The sequence below is a fragment of the Mustelus asterias genome, chromosome 11, assembly GCF_964213995.1.
Source record: "Mustelus asterias chromosome 11, sMusAst1.hap1.1, whole genome shotgun sequence".
NCBI classification, from domain to species: Eukaryota; Metazoa; Chordata; class Chondrichthyes; order Carcharhiniformes; family Triakidae; genus Mustelus; species Mustelus asterias.
Window position 1 is genome coordinate 5,075,956 of NC_135811.1, and position 22,252 is coordinate 5,098,207.

The 22,252-nt window shown below is 45.4% G+C and overlaps 1 protein-coding gene across 3 annotated transcripts in view; it reads left to right on the forward strand.

The window, feature by feature from the left end:
* cox15 (cytochrome c oxidase assembly factor COX15) overlaps positions 1 to 9,964 on the forward strand; it is a 39,554-nt gene extending 29,590 nt beyond the window's left edge. For all 3 annotated transcript variants that reach the window (XM_078223044.1, XM_078223042.1, XM_078223043.1), the window contains exons 7-9: positions 897 to 1,051; positions 5,746 to 5,859; positions 9,676 to 9,964. In XM_078223044.1, coding sequence (XP_078079170.1) covers positions 897 to 1,051; positions 5,746 to 5,859; positions 9,676 to 9,807 — 401 coding nt within the window. In that variant the 3' untranslated portion in view covers positions 9,808 to 9,964. The remainder of the gene's footprint in view (positions 1 to 896; positions 1,052 to 5,745; positions 5,860 to 9,675) is intronic.
* Positions 9,965 to 22,252: the final 12,288 nt, after the last annotated feature.

Consider the following 22,252-nt stretch of genomic DNA (forward strand, 5'->3'; position numbering starts at 1 on the left):
TGTCTCTCAGGATCCTCTCCATCAACTTACCAAGCACTGAGGTTAGACTCACCGGTCGGTAATTTCCCGGGCTGTCCCTGTTCCCTTTCTTGAATATAGGGACCACATCTGCAATCCTCCAATCCTCCGGAACCTCTCCCGTCTCCATCGACGATGCAAAGATCATCGCCAAAGGCTCCGCAATCTCCTCCCTCGCCTCCCACAGTAACCTGGGGTACATCCCATCCGATCCCGGCGACTTACCAACCTTGATGCCATTCAATAGTTTAGGGAAGAAAATCTGCCGCCTCATTTTCATTTATTCATTCATGGGACATGGGCGTCGCTGGCTGGCCAGCATTTATTGCCCATCCCTAGTTACCCTTGGAGGGCAGTTGAGAGTCAACTGCATTGCTGTGGCTCTGGAGTAGTCACGTAGGCCAGACCAGGTAAGGACGGCAGATTTCCTTCCCTAAAGGACATTAGCGAACCAGATGGGTTTTTCCGACAATGGTTTCATGGTCATCAGTAGATTCTTAATTCCAGATTTTTTTTATTGAATTCAAATTCACCATCTGCCGTGGCGGGATTTGAGTTTCTGGATTAATAGTCTAGCGGTAATACCCCGAAGCCATCACCCTCCCATATCCAGTCTGTGATTCCAGACCCACAGCAATCAAAATGGCCTCGCAAGCCATTCTGTTATCAAGGAGGTGTCAGCACCATCACCTTCCCAAATGGCCATGATGGACGGGTGCTAAATGCTGGTCTTCTAACATTGTCAACGCCTTTAGTTCTGAAAATAATGCTGAGGGTGTGAAACACTGAATAAAGTGGGAGCCTTGTGTGAAGCCTTACAGAAAGACTTGATTGATGGTTGGCTGATTAACTGTTTTTTCTCCTCAATCTCTCTGCAGGTGCCTTTGTTGCTGGACTGGATGCTGGGCTTGTCTATAATTCTTTCCCCAAGATGGGAGAGCGCTGGGTGCCTGACGACCTTTTAGCATTTTCTCCAGCTCTCCGAAATTTCTTTGAGAACCCAACCACGGTTCAGTTTGACCACAGAATCCTGGTAATTATTTTAAAGCTTGGCATCAAATTCTTCCATTGCTGATTCACTCGCACTCAGTGGAAATTTGGAATCAATTACATAACAAATTTGGTTCCAGTAGGACAATATGACTCAATGCCTTCTCAAGTTATCCAATCTCCAGCTCTGCAGATGGTTTCTTGGATCTGTTCCTGACCAGCTGACTGTATAAGGCACTACAATTGGCTTTGGTGGCAGGGTGGAGAGAGACTAGCCCACCATGGATCTTGCTCCAGATCTCTGTCCATTGAGCACTTGTGGACAGAATTGGCTCAAATAATACTCTCCAGGGCTTTAACCAAGGGGAGATTTCTTTAAATAAAAATTACATTTCTGATTTGCGTGCTCTCATCAGTATAAAGATTAACCCTTTGTTTCTGATGTTGCTCTGTAATGTGACTTTGTGTCACGGACAGGAGAGGCGTCAATTTAAACTGCCCTGATTTCCCTGCTCATTACTCACCCATAAACAAAAGTTCTTTTTTATTCTGATTTCCCTCTTTATAAACGATGACATATTTTCCCCAATCCTTAACTTTGGGGTGTTCCAATCCTCTATAAATAATTTGCACAGCAAGCTCAAGGTCAGATTTTAAAAAGAAGGATCCGTTAACTTTGACACCACACACATGCACGAGAGGGATTTCACAACGTCCACCCCTTTCGCACTCGCAGCAATGAATGGGGGAAATAAAGGAAAAAGGAAGAGGGTTCAGGGCATAACCACAATAAAAGAATTTTACGTATGTCCACGATCAGAAATCTAATGAAAAGTTTCTTCCAATGGGAGGTTGACTGATTTTCGGGTGATCAGTTTTTCCACAGCAAGACATCAACGATGGGAGAAGGCACGTAGTTTGAGTTAGTCTGAAAGTATAAGTTCCAAGGTTCCTGCAATTGTTGGTGAGACCCGGAGTTCTTTCTGCTGCCATCGGCTCGATGGTAGGCAGCACAGGCTGTTGCCTGGAGTTCTGTTCCCGTGGAGATCAAAACAGTAACTGCCTGAGTTCAGTTTCACCAGAAACAATTGCAGTTAGGAGAGGTCATTTGACATACCACTCCTCAATGTTGGACCGTGGAGGTATATTCCGTTGGCTGGAATCTTGAGGTGTTTACTTGGAGTTAGGATTCATTTTGTTCTTGGAGCCACTGGTTTCAGGTTGTTAAATGAGGCCCCCTGGTTGAAACCATTGTGTAAGAACCGTTAATGCTGTGATGTAACTGGGGGCTGGATGCTGGAGGGGTGGTATTTCTGACACTCGCCCCTCCATTTTCCAGATCATATCCACCCCTCATTCAACATGGTTGCTGAGTACAGCCCCGCCTGCTAAGATGGCCACAGGAAGTCACATGACAGACTGATAAGGAATCAGTGTAAGGATCAGCTGTGCAGCCTAGAGTGCTGAGTCCTGCCACAACAGAGGGCCTGAGGGTGAAAGCTAGAAAGATGTTGGACTTGTGTTCATTACCAGCTTTGTGCAAATTCACCGTGTGCCTTGTGGACAACAAACCTAGTTTGGAATTTGACTAAACTCGATGAGAACCACCTCAGTAACTAGAACCTTTTCTGTTTTCATGACTATGAACTTGGCTACCTGCCCTCATGTGGATTAATTAATAAATTGTTTATTGATTGACTTGGACTTCTGGGCAGCGATGTTATGTCTCGGAGCCCCATCTATATCGTTACCCAACCCCTTGCAACATCACAGTGCTTAGGTGATTAACACCATTATTGGAGAGTAGGATGTGTGAACAGTTGTCTTTGTTCACGATGGACAGAGTACCCTTCGTCGTCCAGTACTTCCCCGGAGCGGAGAAGCTACGGCATCTCCTCCGGAGCCTTCAACATGTCATTGATGAAGACGAACATCTCGCCAAGGCCATCCCCACACCCCCACTTCTTGCCTTCAAACAACCACGCAACCTCAAACAGACCATTGTCCGCAGCAAACTACCCAGCCTTCAGGAGAACAGTGACCATGACACCACACAACCCTGCCACAGCAACCTCTGCAAGACGTGCCGGATCATCGACACGGATGCCATCATCTCACATAAGAACACCATCTACCAGGTACACGGTACATAATCTTGCAACTCGGCCAACGTTGTCTACCTGATACGCTGCAGGAAAGGATGTCCCGAGGCATGGTACATTGGGGGGACCATGCAGACGCTACGACAACGGATGAATGAACACCGCTCGACAATCACCAGGCAAGACTGTTCTCTTCCTGTGGGGGAGCACTTCAGCAGTCACGGGCATTCAGCCTTGGATCTTCAGGTAAGCGTTCTCGAAGGCGGCCTTCACGACACTCGACAGCGCAGAGTCGCTGAGCAGAAACTGATAGCCAAGTTCCGCACACATGAGGACGGCCTAAACCGGGATGTTGGATTTATGTCACATTATCAGTAACCCCCACAGCTTTCCCCCTGATCTTGCAGAATCTTACTAGCTGTTCTGTCTGGAGACAATACACATCTCTTTAACCTGTGTTTAATGTTCCCTCCACCCACATTATCTGTACCTTTAAGACCTGGCTGGCTGTAGAGATTTGCATTCTAATTAGTATTCTGTAACTTGATTTCTGTGTCTCTGTGCACTGTTGGAGAACAGATTTTCACTCCATCTGACGAAGGGGCAGCGCTCCGAAAGCTTATGGTATTTGCTACCAAATAAACCTGTTGGACTTTAACCTGGTATTGTGAGACTTTGTACTGAAATTGGCTGGAACAGACAGACTTGTCTGCTGGGCCATTGTGTTCACCGGGCTGGAATGTAATTGCAATGCAAGAACTGTAACATTCCAAATGTTTGAGGTGTTTCTTAACTATGAAACTGCTGGAAGGCATCTTTGATGTGGAGATGCCGGCATTGGACTGGGGTAAGCACAGTAAGAAGTCTCACAACACCAGGTTAAAGTACAACAGGATAAAGTACCAACAAGTTAAAGCTGATCCAACAGGTTAAAGGATCCAACAGGTTAAAGCTGATCCAACAGGTTAAAGGATCCAACAGGTTAAAGCTGATCCAACAGGTTAAAGGATCCAACAGGTTAAAGCTGATCCAACAGGTTAAATTCCAACAGGATAAAATACGAACAGCTTAAAGCTCAACCAAATAAACCTTGGACTTTAACCTGGAAGGCATCTTGCCAGCACTGCAATTGTCCATTTTGAAAAGCAGAAAAATTGGCTTTATAAAGTAGCATCACATCTTGACCATGACACTTGCAATATGTGCAGACTGGATGGAAATGTTGGGCATCTCCGCTTCATCTAAAAGGTGCATAATTATCAAACACTCCCAAGGAGAATGTTCAAAATCATTAAAGCTGTAACTATTTAAAAAAACAAAATGCCCTAAACAAGTATTTTGCCACTGGCACACATCATGAAAGTGAAATGTGTGATGATATTATGTCTTTAGGAAATGTATTTTAATCATGTTTCTCTGCAGGATATTTTAGCAGTCCCTGGGATGTGTCAGTGCCGTGTTGTCTGCAGCCAGTGTCATTCATTGTTACTGAAGCAGTATAATTTACATCATGTTGGTTTTAATCTGAACTAATGAAGTGTTCTTTATTTTAGTGTTCCCCTGGGATGGCAGAGTAGAGCTTGTCTGAGGGTGATTGACAGGTCAGGTCATGTGATATGTTTTCACAGAGAAATCCCGTTTTAATTTTGTTTTTCAGAAGCTGCTTGGAACTGAGAGGGACAGCAGTGTTTTTTCCCCCCTCTCTGGAGTTGGAGATTTTGCTGTCTAAGTGTTGTTGTTTTAGATGCAGGTTTTGAGTTAAGGGAGAGCAGTCTCTCTCTCTCTTCCCCTCTCTGGAGACTGGGAGCTACCAGAGACTAAGCTTACCTTTCTGAAGTTTTGCTGTTTTGAGGATATATCCTTCTAAGAAACTGCTGTTGGGATTTCAGTCCAGAAATGTTAAAAAGCTGGAAATCCAGCATCACGTGGGCATACTTGTGCTTGTGCTAACTAATTCTGAAGAAGGGTTATTGTCCATGGGATATTTCTTTAAATTGGAACAACAGAGATAGCTAGCTGTTTAAGACTTATACTGTATCATGTTTAAGTCTTACAATTGGTTAAAGTTATGCTAATTCTTCTTGTTATATTTTAACTGTTCTTAAGTAAAATTTGTTTGATAAAAGCTTCCCAGTGGGTCACTTGAATCATACCTGGAGTGAAACATCTTATCCTCACACTAATGCCAAAATCAAATGTAAAACTTTGGGCCTGGGCTAACTTCACAAAATACCTTGGAGTTTCTGGCCTGCGTCTTAATAAATGGTACATATTCATACTTTTTGGTACGAAAGCCTTTTGGAACTTTTACGTTTGCGAAGTGCTGCAGGTTTTTGGGTAAAGCACAAACTATATCACAAGCTGCATCCCATTCTCTCAAGCTCACCCTAATGAGTGCTGAGGAAGCCAGTGATCTTCGGGAACGTTGTATAGAAGTGTGCTTTGTTTTATGTTGGAATATTATAACTGATTTCTACATACTCCTGCACTGTTTAAATTTCAGGTTTTTAACCTGGTCTGAAATAATTTGCTGTGGGATTTTTGGTTCGTTGAGTCACTGGTTTTACTGACGGACAATTCTTCCACTTTTGACTGTCCCTTTCCTAACACTGTATTTACCCATGTGTCTTGCCAGGGTATTGCCTCAGTAACGGCAGTGACCGTCCTCTACGCGCTTTCCCGCAGGATGCCTATGCCCCGGAGAACTAAGATGGCAATATCATCCCTGCTCGCCATGGTTTACATGCAGGTAATGAGGAAAGTGACCTGTTTCAGGGTTAACTTTTTAAAAATAAATTCTTCATCGCTGGCAAGGCTGGCTTTAGTGCCCATCCCTAATTGACTTGCTTGTCACAACTGGGCTTACTCACTGGGCTACTTCAGGGGCCAATTATTGGAGTCACTCATTGGCCAGACTGAGTATAGACGGCAGGTTTACTTTCCTAAAGGGGAGTAGTGAGCTAGTTAATCATTGAACAACGATCTGCTGTCTTCATAGTGAAGACCAGCTTTTTAATCAACCGCATTTTTTAAAAAAATAACTTAAAATTTCCAGTCTCCACAGTGGGATCTGAACTCACAAGGCAGAACTTTCCCGCGCTCCCCCCAAGACTGGAAAATCCCACCCGGGGTCAACAGACCTTCACTTGGTCCGTGTCCACCTGCTACGATTCCCCTGGTGGGCAGGATGGGAAAATTCCACCCACAATTTCTGAATTATTATTACCATTAACAAACTCATTGTTGGAGTGTGGAGAGCAATAGTTGTGGTAGGTCTCCACATTCTAGTATGTGATACTTAAAACAATTCCCTCTGCAGTTTCTAGAACGAACAAAAAACAAAGAAAATTACAGCACAGGAACAGGCCCTTCGGCCCTCCAAGCCTGCACCGACCATGCTGCCCGACTGAAATAAAACCCCCTACCCTTCCCTCCATTCCCATCCTATTCATGTATTTGTCAAGTCGCCCCTTAAAAGTCACTACTGTATCTCCTTCCACTACCTCCCCCGGCAGTGAGTTCCAGGCACCCACCACTCTGTAAAAAAAAACTTGCCTCGTACATCTCCTTTAAACTTTACCCCTCGCACCTTAAACCTATGCCCCCTAGTAATTGACTCTTCCACCTTGGGAAAAAGCTTCTGACTGTCCACTCTGTCCATGCCCCTCATAATCTTGTAGACTTCTATCAGGTCGCCCCTCAACCTCCGTTGTTCCAATGAGAACAAACCAAGTTTCTCCAATCTCTCCTCATAGCTAATGCCCTCCATACCAGGCAGCATCCTGGTAAATCTTTTCTGTACCCTCTCCAAAGCCTCCACATCTTTCTGGTAGTGTGGCGACCAGAATTGAACACTATATTCCAAGTGCGGCCTAACTAAGGTTCTATAAAGCTGCAACATGACTTGCCAATTTTTAAACTCAATGCCCCAGCCAATGAAGGCAAGCATGCCGTATGCCTTCTTGACTACCTTCTCCACCTGCGTTACCACTTTCAGTAACCTGTGAACCTGTACACCCAGATCAATACTCTTAAGGGTTCTGCCATTCACTGTATATTTCCTATCTGTATTAGACCTTCCAAAATGTATTATCTCACATTTAGAACATAGAAAAACTACAGCACAAACAGGCCCTTCGGCCCACAAGTTGCACCGGTCATGTCCCTACCTACCTAGGCCTATATATAGGCTTACCTATAACCCTCTATCCTATTAAGTCCCATGTACTCATCCAGAAGTCTCTTAAAAGACCCTATCGAGTTTGCCTCCACCACCATTGACGGCAGCCGATTCCACTCACCCACCACCCTCTGAGTGAAAAACTTACCCCTGACATCTCCTCTGTACCTACTCCCCAGCACCTTAAACCTGTGTCCTCTCGTAGCAGCCATTTCAGCCCTGGGAAAAAGCCTCCGAGAATCCACCCGATCTATACCTCTCAACATCTTGTATACCTCTTATCAGGTCACCTCTCATCCTTCGTCTCTCCAAGGAGAAAAGACCGAGCTCCCTCAACCTATCCTCATAAGGCATGCCAACCAATCCAGGCAACATCCTTGTAAATCTTCTCTGCACCCTTTCAATAATTTCTACATCCTTCCTGTAATGAGGCGACCAGAACTGAGCACAGTACTCCAAGTGGTCTGACGAGGGTCTTATAAAACTGCATCATTATTTCCCGACTCCTAAACTCAATCCCTCGATTGATGAAGGCCAGCACACCATACGCCTTCTTAACCACCTCCTCTACCTGCGAGGCCGATTTAAGAGTCCTATGGACCCGGACCCCAAGATCCTTCTGATCCTCTACACTGCTAAGAGTCTTACCCTTGATGTTATACTCCTTCATCCCATTTGACCTGCCAAAATGTACCACTACACATTTATCCGGGTTGAAGTCCATCTGCCACTTCTCCGCCCAGTCTTGCATCCTATCTATGTCACGCTGCAGCTTCTGACATCCCTCCAAACTATCCACAACACCACCAACCTTCATGTCATCGGCAAACTTACCAACCCATCCCTCCACTTCCTCATCCAGGTCATTTATGAAAATGACAAACAGCAAGGGTCCCAGAACAGATCCCTGGGGCATTCCACTGGTGACCGACCTCCATTCAGAAAAAGACCCATCTACAACCACTCTCTGCCTTCTGCAGGCAAGCCAGTGGATCCCATGCCCTCTCACTTTCTCGAGAAGTCTTGCATGGGGGACCTTATCGAACGCCTTGCTGAAGTCCATGTAAACCACATCTACCGCTTTTCCTTCGTCAATGATTTTAGTCACATTTTCAAAGAACTCCACCAGGCTTGTAAGGCACGATTTGCCTTTGACAAAGCCGTGCTGACTACTTTTGAGCATACTAAACTTCTCTAAATGTTCATAAATCCTGTCCCTCAGGATCTTCTCCATCAACTTACCAACCACTGAGGTTAGACTCACCGGTCGGTAATTTCCTGGGCTATCCCTATTCCCTTTCTTGAATATAGGAACCACATTCGCAATCCTCCGGAACCTCTCCCGTCTCCATCGACGATGCAAAGATCATCGCCAGAGGCTCTGCAATCTCTTCCCTCGCCTCCCACAGTAACCTGGGGTACATCCCATCCGGTCCCGGCGACTTATCTATCTTGATGCTATTCAAAATTTCCAACACATCCTCTTTCTTAATGTCGACAAACTCAATCTTCTCAGTCCTGTAGTACAACCACCCAGGTCTTTTTCCACCGTGAATACCGAGGTAAAGTATTCATTAAGCACCTCTGCTATTTCTTCCGGTTCCGTGCAGACTTTCTCACCGTCACATTTTATAGGTCCTATTCCTTCACATCTCATCCTTTTACTCTTCACATATTTATAGAACGCCTTAGGGTTCTCCTTAATCTTACCTGCCAAGGCCTTATCGTGACCCCTTCTGGCTCTCCTAATTTCCTTCTTAAGTCCCTTCCTACAAGCCGTATACTCATCTAGATCCCCATCATCGCCTAGCTCCCTGAACCTATTGTACGCTTTCCTTTTCCTTTTGACTAGGTTCAGCACAGCTTTCGTGCACCATGGTTCACGTAACCTACCAAAACCTCCCTGTCTCCCGGATTAAACTCCTTCTGCTATCTCTCTGCCCAAGTCTCCAACCGACCTATATCCTGCTGCATCCTCTGATGGTCCTCATTGCTATCTGCAAATCCACCAACCTTTGTGTCGTCCGCAAACTCACTAATCAAGCCAGTTATATTTTATATGACTATAGATAGTGGCCCGTCTGTTATGGAACCAGGCTATTGGGAGCACAGGTTTCACCCCTGCACTTTGCTCATGACTCTTTTCCACTTGGTCGCAGCTCCTGTAGATTCGAAGAGGCATTGGCAAGAATTTCCACTCCCCTGTTATTCAGTGAACCAGTCGCGACTCTGAGCGGGTGCGAGCTATCATACCCTTTAAGCAGAAGTAATTTGATACAGAAAAAATGGGGATGAAAATCGCGACGACATGTAATTATGTGTGGTTCTGCATCGTGAAATCACATTGCACTGACTGAGGAGTATGTCTTTCTGTTCCTGTTATAGGCTGCTTTGGGAATCAGCACCCTACTGCTCTACGTCCCCACTCCTCTGGCAGTCACACATCAGTCAGGATCCCTCGTGCTGCTCAGCCTGGCACTCTGGTTGATCCACGAACTCCGCAGACTCCCAAAGTGAAGGAAGAGACCAGCTGAACTATTACTTCCAGCATGCAAGATCCCGGGTCAGGATCAGACAGGAATGTCTACTGCAATATTCATGCACTTTCATTTCTACAAAGTTTGTTTGTACTGCCTATAGCAATGATAGATTGAACTAAATGCCTTCATTTGAATATTGGAAATTGAGATCTCTCAATATACACAACTTTGGTCCGATTGCAAGGCTGATCTGGTTTCTCCCTAGTGAATGTCAATGTATGGTTCGACCAAGTGGCCCTGCCTTTTATGTGGGGGTGAGGAGAGAGAGAGCTATAAAGTATTTATATTCTTTACTAGCTCAAACCATTGACTGACACCTATGTGTGAACCATATGGTAAGACCAGAAATGCTGTGGGTCTGTTGCTGATATCAGTAACATTAATTTTGATCCAGGTAATGTTACAGTCACTGCCAGTTGGTCATCACTGGGTTATGTTCAGTTGTACTATACCATACACTACAATCACTACGTTCTTCAATATTGGTTTTCAATCCAACCCTTTAAACTGCCCCTGGTGACCTGCCCCAACCACCCTGATGTTCCACAGCTAGAAAACCTCTCCAGACACAACCCAACTTCAGTATGGGTTTGGTGTTTTGGTGGTGGGTTGTTTTCTATTTGGGTGTTTTGCAAATGGAAGAAAGTTATCACACATCATGTTTTACAGAAATACCATAATTCCAGGATTAATAAACCAGATAGTGACCAGAGATCATCAAGAACACCTTTGCTTCTTTTTGACATTTCATGTTATTGTGAATAATTAACATTTCAAAAGCAAATTTATTTTTAAATTAAATCTTTCTTTCCAGCATGTTCTCAGAGGATCACATTCTTTGCTATAAACTTTTTTTTTCTCCTGACTAGCAACAACAACCTCTCGCTATTTACAAAATCAAAATACAGCAATGCTGGAAAACTGAAGTAAAGACTGAAAATGCTGGAAAAGCTCTGCAGGTCAGGCACCATCTGTGGAAAGAAAAAGAGTTAATGGGTGGAATTTTCCAGCCTCGCTCGCCCTGAAACCGGAAAATCCCGTCCAAGGTCAACGGACCTTTGCATGGTCCGCCCCTCGCCCGCTCCGATTCCCGTGGCAGGTGGGACGGTAAAATTCACCCCAATGTTTCGTGTCAAGGATCTTTTGTCAGAGCTCGTGGTGGTCACTCTGTCCTCACCCTTTTGAAGACCTTTAGTTCCCACTTTTCCCTTTTCGGTTTTAGTGTGGAAACGTTCAAATATCTCTTTTTCAGTAATGTGAGCCCTTATACCTGGTAACATTCCAGCTCCGCAACTTTCTCATTTTGCTTTGAAATCCTTCCTGAAATGGGGGTGCCTCAAAAGCTCCCAACTGCACCCCCAAAATGGTCTTACTCAAGTTCAGCATTGACTCTCTGCTTTTGCTTTTTTGCTTCCAGGTATGAAGTGAAGAATTCTGTTCAGCCTATTTATCCACTGCCATATTTAATACCTTGTGCCTGTGACATCGAGATCCCTTAGCTCATCCACTCAATTGTTAAAAAATCTGACAAAAGATAGTTCCTATCACATTCAGTGCCATCAATTCATTACTGCACTGTATGTCTTGCTCTCCAAGTAGTTACATCCATTATCAGTGGAGTTCCTCTCTTGCCCACATTGAACAAGTGACCAGATTTACGCCACATGCCATATTTCAAGGAACTCCAATTAAGAAGCTGCCACTTTTAAGAATTCAGCATTTCTATTCATTTTGCTGAGATAACAAAAGGGATCAAGATCCTCTCTGCTCACAAAGGGCAAAGACCGCTCTGCTGTGCTCTGCTGTGCCCTGCTCCGCCCCGCCTTGCTGCAAGATTACATAAGCAACAGGAGTAGGCCTTACAGCTCCTCAAATCTGCTCTGTTGTTCATGAGCCGATCTCCCTTAATTCCTTCTGTATCCAAAAAAATCTTATCAGTCTTGGTCTTGAATATACTCAATGACAGCATTCACAGCTCGCCAATATAGATAATTCCAAATTGTCACAATCATCCGTCTAAAGAAATTTCTCCTCATCTGTCTTAAGTTTTTTAAAGTTTATTTATTAGTGTCACAAGTAGGCTTACATTAACACTGCAATGAAGTTACTGTGAAAATCCACCAGTCACCACACTCTGGTGCCTGTTCGGGTACACTGAGGGAGAATTTACCATGGCCAATGAACCTAAGCAGCACGACTTTTGGACTGTGGAAGGAAACCGGAGCACCCGGAGGAAACCCGTGCAGACATGAGGAGAACGTGCAGACTCTGCACAGACAATGACCCAAGCTGGGAATCGAACCCAGGTTCCTGGCACCGAGGCAGCAGTACTAACCACTGTGCCACCAAGCTGTCCATCTTAAATAGGTGACCCCCATAAACCCTAGTTCTTAACTCCAGGCAAAACATCCTCTCAACATCTACCCCATTAAACCCTTTAAGAATTTTATACGGATCAATGAGATCGCTTCTCATTCTTCTAAATGCCAGGGAGCACAGGCCCATTCTACTTGATCTCTCCTTGTGAAACAGCCCACATCCCATGAATCTATCTAGTGAACCTTCACAGAATTCTTACAGTGAAGCAGGAAGCCATTTGGCCCAATGTGTCTGCTGTAAAAATGAGTATTATAGCTTAGTGCCATTCCTCTGCCTTTTACCCTTACCTCTACATATTGTTTCTATTCAAGCAATCATCCACAGACCTCTTGAATGCATCGATTGAAACTGCCTCCACCACACTTGCAGGCAGTGCATTCCAGACCCGAACCACCAGGAGTGTGAAGAAGCTTTTTTCTCACATCTTTGCTTCTTTTGCAAATTGCTTTAAATCTGCGCTCTCGCTCTTGATCCTTTTACAAGGGGGAACAGTCTCGGCCTTTTGGCTAAGATCAAGTGTAGTTATGCGGATGCTGCACTTGGTTGAGGTCATTAGGTTACATTGAAGCTTCATATGTTTCATATGAAGCAATTTTTAAAAGCGGTATCTCGGCCTTTTGGCTAAGATGCAAATGAGCTCAAGTCTTGGAGGAGGAATTGCTTTCCCTCCTCCAATCAGCTTGGTTCATGTAGATCAGGCCCAGGACAGGGTAAATGGTCGCTCGCCCTGTCTTGCCAGCCTGGATCGGAAATGTCTCAACTTGTTGAGACTCTGAATTAGACTTGATTTGATTGAATTGGAAAAGTATTTTTAAAAAACAGTTTCTCCCTATCTTCTGTGTCCAGCCCCCTCATGATTTTGAACATCTCTATCAAATTTCCTATCAACCACATACTCTCCAAGGAAAACAGTCCCAACCTCTCCAGTCTGTCCTCATAATTGAAGCTTCTCATCTTTGGAACCATTCTTGTAAGCCTCTTCTGCACTTCCTGCAATATGTTCACATCCTTCCTATAATGTGGTGCCCAGAATTGTACACTAGGCAATGGCCTCGTGGTACTATCACTAGACTATTTATCCAGAAACTCAGCTAATGTTCTGGGGACCCGGGTTCGGGACCCGGGTTCGAAACCCCCCCACGGCAGATGGTGGAATCGGAATTCAATAAAAAATATCTGGAATTAAGAATTTACTGATGACCATTGTCGATCGTCGGAAAAACCCATCTAGTTCACTAATGTCCTTTAGGGAAAGAAATCTGCCGTCCTTACTTGGTCTGGCCTACATGTTACTCCGGAGCCACAGAAAGTAGTTGACTCTCAACTGCCCTTTGAAATGGCCTAGTAAGCCACTCAGTTGTAACAATCGCTACAAAGAAATGAAACCGGACGGACCATCTGGCATTGACCTAGACACCGGAAAAGACAATGGCAAAACAAACAGCCCTGTCGACCCTGCAAATTCCTCCTTACTAACATCTGGGGGCTAGTGCCAAAATTGGGAGAGCTGTCTCACAGACTAGTCAAGCAACAGCCTGACATAGTCATTCTCACAGAATCATACCTTACAGATAACACCCCAGACACCACCATTACCATCCCTGGATATGTCCTGTCCCACCAGCAGGACAGACCCAGCAGAGGTGGTGGCACAGTGGGCCAGTCAGGAGCGAGTTGCCCTGGGAGTCCTTAACATCGACTCCGGACCCCATAAGGCTCATGGCTTCAGGCTAAACATGGGCAAGGAAACCTCTTACTAATTACCACGTACCGTCCTCCTTCGGCTGATGAATCAGGACTCCTCCATGTTGAACAACACTTGGAGGAAGCACTGAGGGTGGCAAGGGTGCAAAATGTACTCTGGATGGGGGATTTCAATGTCCACCACCAAGAGTGGCTCGACAGAGCACTACTGATCGAGCTGGTCGGGTCCTAAAGGATGTAACTGCTGGACTGGGTCTGCAGCAGGTGGTGAAGGAACCAACAAGAGGAAATAACATACTTGACCTCATCCTTTCCAATCTGCCGGCTGCAGATGCATCTGTCCATGATAGTATTGGTAAGAGTGACCACCACACAGTCCTTGTGGAGACGAAGTCCCGCCTTCATATTGAGAATAACCTCCATCGTGTTGTGTGGCACTATCACCGTGCTAAATGGGACAGACTTCAAACCGATCTAGCAACTCGACTGGGTATCCATGAGACGCTGTGGGCCATCAACAGCAGCGGAACTGTACTCCAGCACAATCTGTAACCTCATGGCCCGGCATATCCCCCACTCAACCATTACCATCGAGCCTGGGGATCAACCCTGGTTCAATGGAGTGTGCAGGAGGGCATGTCAGGAGCAGCACCTAAACATGAGGTGTCAACCTGGTGAAGCTACAAAACAGGACTACTTACATGCCAAGCAGCAAAAATAGAAAGTGATAGAGCTAAGCGATCCCACAACCAACGGATCAGATTTAAGCTTTGCAGTCCTGCCACATCCAGTCGTGAATGGTGGTGGACAAGTAAACAACTCATTGGAGGAAGAGGCTCCACAAATATTTCCATCCTAAATGATGGAAGAGCCCAACACATCTGTTCAAAAGATAAGGCTGAAGCATTCACAGCAATCTTCAGCCAGAAGGGCCAAGAAGATGATCCATCTCGGCCTCCTCCAGTGGTCCCCAGCATCTCAGATGCCAGCCTTCAGCCAATTCGATTCACTCCACATGATATCAAGAAACGGTTGGAGGCACTGGATACTGCAAAGGCAATGGGCCCTGATAACATTCTGGCAATAGTACTGAAGACTTGTGCTCCACAACTTGCTGCCCTCCTAGCCAAGCTCTTCCAGTGCAGTTACAACACTGGCATCTACCCGACAATGTGTAAAATTGCCCAGGTAGGTCCTGTACACAAAAGGCAGGACAAATCCAACCTGACCAATCAGTCTACTCTCGATCATCAGTAAAGTGATGGAAGCGGTTATCGACAGTGCTATCAAGCAGCACCTGCTCAGCAATAACCTGCTCAGTGACACACAGTTTGGGTTTTGCCAGGGTCACTCAGCTCCTGACCTCATTACAGCCTTAGTTCAAACATGGACAAAAGAGCTGAATTCCAGAAGTGAGGTGAGAGTGACAGCCCTTGACATCAAGGCCGCATTTGACTGAGTGTGGCATCAAGGAGCCCTAACGAAACTGGAAACAATGGGTATCAGGGGGCAAACTCTCCGTTGGTTGGAGTCATACCTGGTACATAGGAAGATGGTTGTGGTTGTGGAGGGTCAGTCATCTCAGCTCCAGGACATCTCTGCAGGAGTCCCTCAGGGTAGTGTCCGAGGCCCAACAATCTTCAGCTCCTTCATTAATGACCTTCCCTCTGTCATAAGGCCAGAAGTGGGGATGTTCGCCAATAATTGCACAATGTTCAGCACCATTCGCAACTCCTCAGATACTGAAATAGTCCATGTTCAAATGCAACAAGATCTGGACAATATCCAGGCTTGGGCTGACAAGTGGCAAGTAACATTCATGCCATACAAATGCCAGACAATGACCATCACCAATAAGAGACACTCTAACTACCGCCCCTTGACATTCAATGGTGTTACCATCACTGAATCTCCCACTGTCAACATCCTTGGGGTTACCATTGACCAGAAACTCAACTGGACTCACCACATAAACACAGTGGCTACAAGAGCAGGTCAGAGGCTAGGAATACTGCAGCGAGTAACTCACCGCCTAACTCCCCAAAGCCTATTCACCATCTATAAGGCACAAGTCAGGAGCGTGATGGAATACTCCCCACTTGCCAGGATGGTTGCAGCTCCAACAACACTTAAGAAGCTTGACATCATCCAGGACAAAGCAGTCTGCTTGATTGGCACCACATCTACAAACATCCACTCCCTCCAAGATGCACTACAGCAATTCACCAAAGATCCTTAGACAGCATCTTCCAAACCCACGACCACTTCCATCTGGGAGGACAAGTGCAACACCACCACCACCTGCAAGTTCCCCTCCAAGCCACTCACCATCCTGAGTTGGAAATATCTCGCCGTTCCTTCGCAGTCGGTTGGTCAAAATCCTGGAATTCCCTCCCTAACGGCATTGTGCGTCAACCCACAGCACATGGACTGCAGCGATTCAAGAAGGCAGCTCACCACCACCTTCTCAAGGGGCAACTAGGGATGGACAATAAATGCTGACCAGCCAGTGACGCCCATGTCCCACGATTGAATTTTTTTTAAAAGAGGCCATTCAGCCCGTTGAATCTGCACCATTATCAATCCCACCCAGGCCCTATCCCTGTAACCCCACGTATTTACCCTGCTAATCCCCCTGACACTAAGGGACAATTTAGTATGGCCAAGCCACCTAACCCGCATGTCTTTGGAGTGTAGGAGGAAACCGGAGCACCCGGAGGAAACCCACGTAAACACGGAGAGAATGTGCAAACTCCAAACGGACAGTCACCCAAGGCCAGAATCGAACCCTAAGGCAGCACTGTGCCACCTCTTTGTCAAGTTCTCCATCAGGATGTTGAATGGTGTTGGCAGGAGCGCCACACAGCGATCTTCAACAGACTCTAACAGGCACTCTCAGCCCCACCAGTGTTACAGTACTTTGAAGTTCAAGTACCCATACTCATATCAGCAGATGCCTCCCAGCAGGTACTTGGCACAGTCTACATCCAGAATGGCAGACCAGCCCTTTGCTTCAAGGGCCATCTCTGACACTGAGACTCATTCACTTGCATTTTCCCATCCCGCCCCATGGGAATCATCGCAGGCGGGGGATGCACCACGCGAATGTTGGTTGACCTCGGGCAGGATTCTCTGGTTTTGGGCGAGCGCGGCTGGAAAATCCCTTGTGCTCAGATCGAGAAGTAACTCCTCACTGTAGACTTTACCTGTCAGAAATTCCATGACTTCATGTTCATCCTGCAACTGTTGAAACTCTTCATCAGCCACTCATAACTATCTTAAAGGAGCCTCTCCACACTGTGTCTGCACGGCCACAATGCACAATGCTAAAACTGCAACTCTACAATCTCAGCGTCGCTAGCAAACATGGCTGATGCCCTCTCCAGAGCCTTCCAATCCACCACAGATCAGGCAGATCATGAGGAAGACATAAACATCATGACAATAGAGGTAGAATCCTGGGACAGGCCTTACAGGTGGATACCACATGCAGACAACTGCACAACGTCATCATGTGGGACTGGTCAGAATCCTCAAGGGAGCTTCCCCACGAGCTCCACACATTCTTCACCGTCAGAGGCGAACTAACTGTACAAGACGAATCCGTCATCCCGACCTCTCTCCGGAGGTATTCCACCCAACACTTCACCAGGGACATCCTGGGTTGGAAGCGTCCAGATACAGGGATCACTGTACTGGCCCTCCATGTGTGCCGACGTGAAAATAGAAATCTCCAGCTGTGCACAGTGCAATGCACTCAAGCCGCATCAAGCAAACGTGAGGTCCCGGGCTTCCCATGCTCATTTTCAACAGCTGACATCTTCGACGGAATGGTAAACAAGATTTAATCTTTGTTGATTCAAATTTTGTGTGGTTTGACATTATGAGTAACTTGAAGATCATTTCGCCACACACAGCATCCCACACAGACGCATGACAGACCACGCTTGCCAAATCATCTCTGCTGATTTTCACAACTTTGCACACACGTAGGACATTGAGCCTATCACAAGCAGCCTCCTATAGTCACAAATGGCTTGGCAGAACGGGCGGTTCACTCAGCCAATCACCTCCTACAGAAATGTACATGGGATCACACAGTCTACAATGCTGCACTCCTCAGCCTTTGAGATCTACCACAACCGGGCCTGTGAGATCTACCACAACGGGGCCTGTGAGATCTACCACAACGGGGCCTGTGAGATCGACCACAACGGGGCCTGTGAGATCTACCACAACGGGGCCTGTGAGATCTACCACAACGGGGCCTGTGAGATCGACCACAACGGGGTCTGTGAGATCTACCACAACGGGGCCTGTGAGATCTACCACAACGGGGCCTGTGAGATCGACCACAACGGGGCCTGTGAGATCTACCACAACGGGGCCTGTGAGATCTACCACAACGGGGCCTGTGAGATCTACCACAACGGGGCCTGTGAGATCTACCACAACGGGGCCTGTGAGATCTACCACAACGGGGCCTGTGAGATCTACCACAACGGGGCCTGTGAGATCTACCACAACGGGGCCTGTGAGATCTACCACAACGGGGCCTGTGAGATCTACCACAACGGGGTCTGCCCTTGTTAGCACAGCGACTCTTTTCCAGGTGCACAAGGACCATGATTCCTACTGCTAAAGCTCTGCTGCAGCCTAAATGTGAAAGCAACATCAATGGTGCCCTCATCCAAGCAGATCGAGAAGCAAAACGCACTACCATCGAGATGGTCAGACCCAACCCTCTAACACCAGGTTAGACAGTCAGGATTCAGACTGCACGTGGCCAGTTGGTGGTGGTAAAAACTAATGCCCCAAAACCAAACAGTTGCGTGGTAGCCTCAGACAGTGCCCATTATGTACACAACCGCCTCTCCTCCTGCAAGTATCAGAACCAGCAGCAACAGATAACACAGCACTTCAGTCATCCAGCCTATGGCACCAGCCCCCTGCACCAGTGGACTTGCAGACTCCTACAGAGGACAATGCAGTAAGCCCTGCACGTGACAAACATACAGATGAAACTTCTCGCGTTGTGAACAGTGAGGACAGAAAGACTACAAGACCACCAACCAGTGTAATCACATGCTCAAGGCACCTGAACAGACCAAGCACAAGATTCCAGGACTTTATTACCACTTAACCTAGAACTGACTTTCAATATTTCTCTCCAACAGAAAAAGGAAGAATGAGACCTGAAGGGCTACGCACTAGTTGCTACAGCTTAACCTGTGCCTCAGTATATATAACTGTAAATAATTATTCATTGGCAGTTTCTTCAGTTGTATGCCTGTACATGGTTTCCTATTGCACACACTGTTACATCTCATGAGTGTGGAAGATGTAGAGTGGTCACGTGATGATGTGGCTACAAAAGAGGCCACGTGGCAGGAGCACAGAGTTATCCCCGGGAACGCGGACAGAGCACGAGTGTTGTGTATAGCTGTTGAGCTCAGGAATAAACTACCTGCGTTGGAAGTCCTTGTCAATGATTTAGAGAACTCACAACATTATACATTCAGGAGATCAAAACTGTACACAGTGGTAGTCATTCCATTTAGCATGTTGCTTGAATTTGAAATGATAAGAGCCGTGTCCTGTGGTTAATTGTTTTTACAGCTTTGGAATTTGCACGATAAGCAAAACAAACAGAGTTTCAAATCATTAGAATGCACGCCATTTTTTGTTTGTGTTGTCAATACGTTATTTGTTTAATGAGATAGTGATTCAAGAATAATGCGGGCAAAAGTCCATCAGAGTAAATATTGTGAAAAAACTGGGTGAAGTGGAAATTGATGCACAGTTGGGAGACATCTATATATTCGATCCTTTCAGAAATGGAAATAGGATAATATTACTCAGGTAAGTAGTGCCCTGTTACAAAAAGTAAGAAGTCTAAACCTGTTGAACTTTAACCTGGTGTTGTGAGACTTCTTACTGTGTTTACCCCAGTCCAACACCGGCATCTCCACATCATGTTACATGAAGCCCGGTCCTAATGGCCAGCAAGATATTGTACTTGGAAAGCAAAATACTGGAGAAATAAAAACAAAATGCTTGAAGTACTGAAGTCTCGCAGTATCTTTGAAGAGCCAATATTTCAAGTTGATGAATTTTCAAAACTGAATTTAAGAGATTTTAGTTGTTGAAAGAAAAAAGTTATTACATTCGCAAAACAACAGGACTGTGTTCTCTGGTCTTGAAAGTTACAAACAGAGAATGCTGGAAAATCTCAGCAGGTTTGGCACCTGTAGGGAGAGAGAAAGCAGTTAACCTTTGGAGTCAATTTGGTTCTTAATCGGAACCGACAGAGAGAAGGAAAACCTGTTGGATGTTAAACTGTAGCTGGAAGAGATTGCAACAGAAGCGCAGCTTAAGAACAAGAGATAGATGTCGGGGAAAGGGGATAGGAATGTTTTTATATTGAGACAAAAATATACGGAATGTAATAAAGTAGGGTTAAGATGGAGGAGGAAGATCAAGGACAAAATTGTTGAACTCAATGTTGAGATACGAGTTGTCTAATTTATCCTTGCTCGATTTTAGCACATCAGAGTTTAATTTCAACACACTGTCTCACTCGTACATACTTAACCTGAACGTTCAATAATGTCAAACATGTGGCTAGTTAACCTGTTATCATTACCTTGCACGGTATGAGCAGTGCGAGGATAAAGGTGAGAGAGACATGCAATGTTATATTGCCAGAGGACTCTGATCTTAACATGTTCAGTTACTGGAGTGGAACAGTTGGAGTGTTTCACCTCGTATTCTGGGCAGACTTCACCTTGATTACTGCAGTTGTTTCTGGTCCATTGTGGCATCAGCTTTCAAGGTCCGGAACAGATGCAGAAAGGAGTTGCGATTCAAATCATTGATGTCAGACGATTGAGTTACGGGAAAGACCGAAGAAAGCTGAGTTCTGGAGCCTTGTGGTGTGACAGGGAACCTGAGGAGCAACAACCAGTATTTATATAGCACCTATAATGTCATGTGGTGCTTCACAAAAACGATCAATAGCAAAATTTGACACCAAGACACTTGAGGAAACATCACCAAAGCTAATCAAAGAGGTAGGTTTGAGAATATTAAAAGAGGGTATCAGGAAAAAGGTAGTTTAAAGTAATCTATATTTGTATTTATGGGTATTAGAAATAATGTGGAGATGCCGGCGTTGGACTGGGGTGAACACAGTAAGAAGTCTCACAACACCAGGTTAAAGTCCAACAGGTTTATTTGGTAGTAAATACCATAAGCTTTGTATTTATAAGCTAATGGTATTTGCTACCAAATAAACCTGTTGGACTTTAACCTGGTGTTGTGAGACTTCTTACTGTATTAGAAATAAGGCATAGCTTTAAGTATGTTTAATTTTGCCTTTCTGTGTAAGAAACATTTGAAACTTTAGTTAGCTTCATGTTAAATAAAGGTGCCTGCACGTCTGGATTTGATCACTTTAAACTCCTTGCATTGTAATGAAAGCTTTACGATGTGAAAACAAACAGGGTTTGAAAAAAAGACTAGGCTGTTGCTTAGTAACCAGGGGCCCACACTGAAAAGCATAAGTACTTGTGGTTCAGCTGAAACCAGGTATCTGAGAAGAAAGGAGCTCTCACAGAAACAGCCAGCAGAGAGGCAGGATAATAGAGAAAGGGGCAGAATGCAAGTCCCAGAAGCTAATGAACAGATGGTTCTGGAAACCAGGAGATGAAAAGAGAAGATTGAAGTCAAAGGGACAAAGAACTGGAATCTGAACAAGGTACTGTTCACTGAAGTTAAAGAAAGGGGCAGAGAGAGGTTCCTAGTTAAAGTCAGAGCTGAAAGCTGCAGATTTGCTGAAGTTCATTACTGAGGAGTAATTTCTGAAGTAATCCTAAGAATTGTGACACCTTAATTCAGCCTGTGAAGCAGTGGTGTTCTGTTGGTGTGGTTGGATACCTGAGAGATTGTGTTGTGGGGAAGCTTGAATACACGTGGCAATCCAGGGCAGAGAAATACTGAAAGGAGAGACTGAAATCCTGGAAGTGGATCCTTGCTGAAGGCATCTGAGAGAAAGTGTTGTTTTGGAGATGATTCTAAGGTGTTGTTTTCAATAGTGGAATTTGGAAACACTCATTTGGAAGTCAGAGTTCCATTGAGACCAGTTAGCTCACAGTGTGATAAGCATCTGGAGGGATTTGATGAGAAATCTACAGATGTTGTATTGGCATCTGTCACTTGGTTTCAGAGTGTAGGTTGTCTGACCACATTTTGCCTATTGGTTTACATGGACTGTGTACTTCCACAAACATTAGAATTTAAGATATTTTGTAACTCGGTGCAATCCTTATAAATCTGTG